General features: G+C 43.6%; 1 protein-coding gene across 1 annotated transcript in view; it reads right to left on the reverse strand.

Annotated features, from left to right (window-relative positions):
- Positions 1–707, reverse strand: part of bin2b (bridging integrator 2b) — a 22662-nt gene extending 21955 nt beyond the window's left edge. Inside the window, exon 1 of the mRNA XM_030778484.1 lies at positions 603–707. Coding sequence (XP_030634344.1) covers positions 603–707 — 105 coding nt within the window. The remainder of the gene's footprint in view (positions 1–602) is intronic.
- Positions 708–3119: the final 2412 nt, after the last annotated feature.

The raw sequence follows: 3119 nt of genomic DNA on the forward strand, positions 1-3119 counted from the left end.
CACACACACAACAACCTCAACACACACACACCCCTGTGCAAATGCACACACAATCATTTGCATGCAAATATACAAGCAAACACACAAGAATACACACACACTTACACGCACACACTTACAGAGAAAGAGTGAGAGGAAGTGAGTGTGGGCAGGAAATGGCTGCTTTGTGTAGCTCTTAACAACACTGCAGACATGCTAAACTGCTTTGTGTAGCTCTTAACAACACTGCAGACATGCTAAACTGCTTTGTGTAGCTCTTAACAACACTGCAGACATGCTGAACTGCTTTGTGTAGCTCTTAACAACACTGCAGACATGCTGAACTGCTCTCACTCACTCATATATATTCTAAGGACATTTTTATGAAAGTCATGCTTGAGAAATTTCACTGTAAATGACTGCCATTTTTAATGATATAAGTCCATATTCTGTTTTACTGTCTAGAGAACCACAACCAAGCTGTACTACACAACACGGACAGGGACTCAGTACATAAAGAAAATACCCTCTCTACATCTCTCTCTCTGACAGACACACACACACACACACACGCACGCACGCTCGCTGCAAAGAGTTGTGGATGCAGCGACACAACGTTTTACCTTTTCCTGAGCTCGGTTCATGGACTTCTGGAAGCGCTTGGCCAAGATGCCTGCTCCTACACCAATGTTGCCACCAAGGTTGGCACCCATCTTACCCTCTGCCATCTTCACCCCTTTCCAAATCTGTCACTGTTTCTCCTTCTGGCTCTGTTTCGTCTATAGTTCCTCTTGGTACGTTGTTTTACTTCCTTCCCGCGTGAAGAGGGGTGGAGAAGGGAACAGAAATTTAAGAGACGGTACAGCACTCAATGGCGCGCGAAGAGTTGTTCACCAATTTACTGAAACTCACCGCACTTTTTCCTCAATCCTCGGTACAGATGAACGTGTGTCAGCATGTACGGCGTGTAATATTTCGTCAGAAATTCGATGGGATAACTACAGTCATGTGTCAAGTCATATCCTGTCGCCACATTACATGTGTAATGAAACAACCCACATTCTTTTAAAACTCAACGCAAATTCTTAGTATGATGTTGCAAATGTGTATTTATATGTTGTAAACAGGTCGATGTGATCTGAGCCCTGCCCAAAAGAAATGTCATTACTTAAAGCAGATTAAACATTTACAATCACTTTAATGACAAAATAGCCAAATGATCCGTGTGTATACCGAGAGAGCACGCGCGCGCGCGCGCACACACACACACACAAACACAAAGGGAAGGGGCAGAGTTACAGAGGCCCTATTTCTTCAAACTAACCCGAATTTCAGCAAATTAGTCACGTGGCTCCAACGTGAAGCTTTCCAACGTCACAGTCAAGGTATGGTATTGATTGACAATACTGCACGGTTTTAACCTCTGTAACTCCAAATTATTTTAGTCTGCGTAGAAATAACATACAAACACAAACACACAACCTTCAGTTCTTGCCTCTCCAATTAGTATAGTAAAAGTAAGCGACAGTGGCTGCACTACTCTGTAATACCCAGAGTTCACCGCTAGGAGTCACTACAGATGTCATTCATCTATGTTTGTTATTACAGTTTTTGCCTAATGTTTTCACACTGGAAGTGAATGCCTAAACAAAAGCAACAAAACTTTAACTTTTGTAACCATGTCTTAAACAAAGGCACCAAAACTACAAACACATTTTCTGCTTTGCACTTTGTTTGCAATTCTGTAACACACTGTTTGCATAACACTACACACTGTTTCTTACATTAGACACATTGTTCATAGATGAACCTCTTGCAATCATTAGGAAAACACTTCTATTAGAAATGCAAAACATACCTGAGATTGTCAATACCCAAACACACATATGAAAACACTTCTATTAGAAATGCAAAACATACCTGAAATTGGCAACACCCAAACACACATATGAAAACACTTCTATTAGAAATGCAAAACATACCTGAAATTGGCAACACCCAAACACACATATGAAAACACTTCTATTAGAAATGCAAAACATACCTGAAATTGGCAACACCCAAACACACATATGAAAACACTTCTATTAGAAATGCAAAACATACCTGAAATTGGCAACACCCAAACACACATATGAAAACACTTATACAGTAATTGAACACCAATCAGCCTTAGCACTACAAATAGACCTTTTGAGCTTTTGGTGGGGGTGGGGTGTCTGTGGGGGCTCCTGCAAGGAGTCTGCAAAGTGTTCTCCATCACCATGCCACTCTGTGTCGCTACAACACAGCACACACAATCACATTTCTGGATGCACTACATACTTGTACTGGACAGAGCAGCCCAGGTTTGTTGTGATCTGGGATAATGTTAGTTTCCACCAGGCTGCTTTGGTCCGAGACTGGTTCACCAACAACAATAACTTCACAGTTGTATACTTGCCCCAGTACTCCTCATTTCTCAGTCCTACTGAGGAATTCTTTGACTTTGGAAAGTGTATGACCACCAACCACATGCCTGCCTGCCTCTTCTGCAAGCAATGGAAGAGGCGTATGGAGGCACTGAGGTGGGGTCAGCCCAGGGTTGGATACGGCACGCAAGGAGATATTCTCCCTGTTGCCCAGCTAGGGATGACACTGCTTGTAATGTGAACGAAGTGATGTGGCCAGACCCTAACAGAAGGCGTGATCCATAAACCATCCACCTCAAGTTCAAGTTCAAGTTCAAGTTTATTTAGAGCCCAATATCACTGTTTACAGTCTCAAAGGGCTTTACAGGCCACAACAGTCAAATCAAAATATGACGGCACCCCCTGACTTAATCCTCATGGCGGGCAAGAAAAAACTCCCCAAAAACCCAAGAGGGAAATGGGAAAATGGGAGAAATCTTGGGGAGGACCACAGAGAGAGGAGACCCCTCCTTAGTCAGACAGGTGTGCAATAGGTGCCGACCACGTGGGCAGTTACAGCTGAAAGTAAATTGGGGCATGAACAAAGGGGATGGCGATGTAGACAGGAGGCTGACGGGGGATGGAAGATGATAACACCAGGATGGGTCAGTCCAGAGGGCGGGAGGAGTCAGGATCACTGGTGTCTCAGGAGTAGCATGTGTGGCTCGACAGAGAGAGAGAGAGAGAGAG

Source organism: Chanos chanos, chromosome 6 (assembly GCF_902362185.1).
Source record: "Chanos chanos chromosome 6, fChaCha1.1, whole genome shotgun sequence".
Lineage (NCBI taxonomy): Eukaryota > Metazoa > Chordata > Actinopteri > Gonorynchiformes > Chanidae > Chanos > Chanos chanos.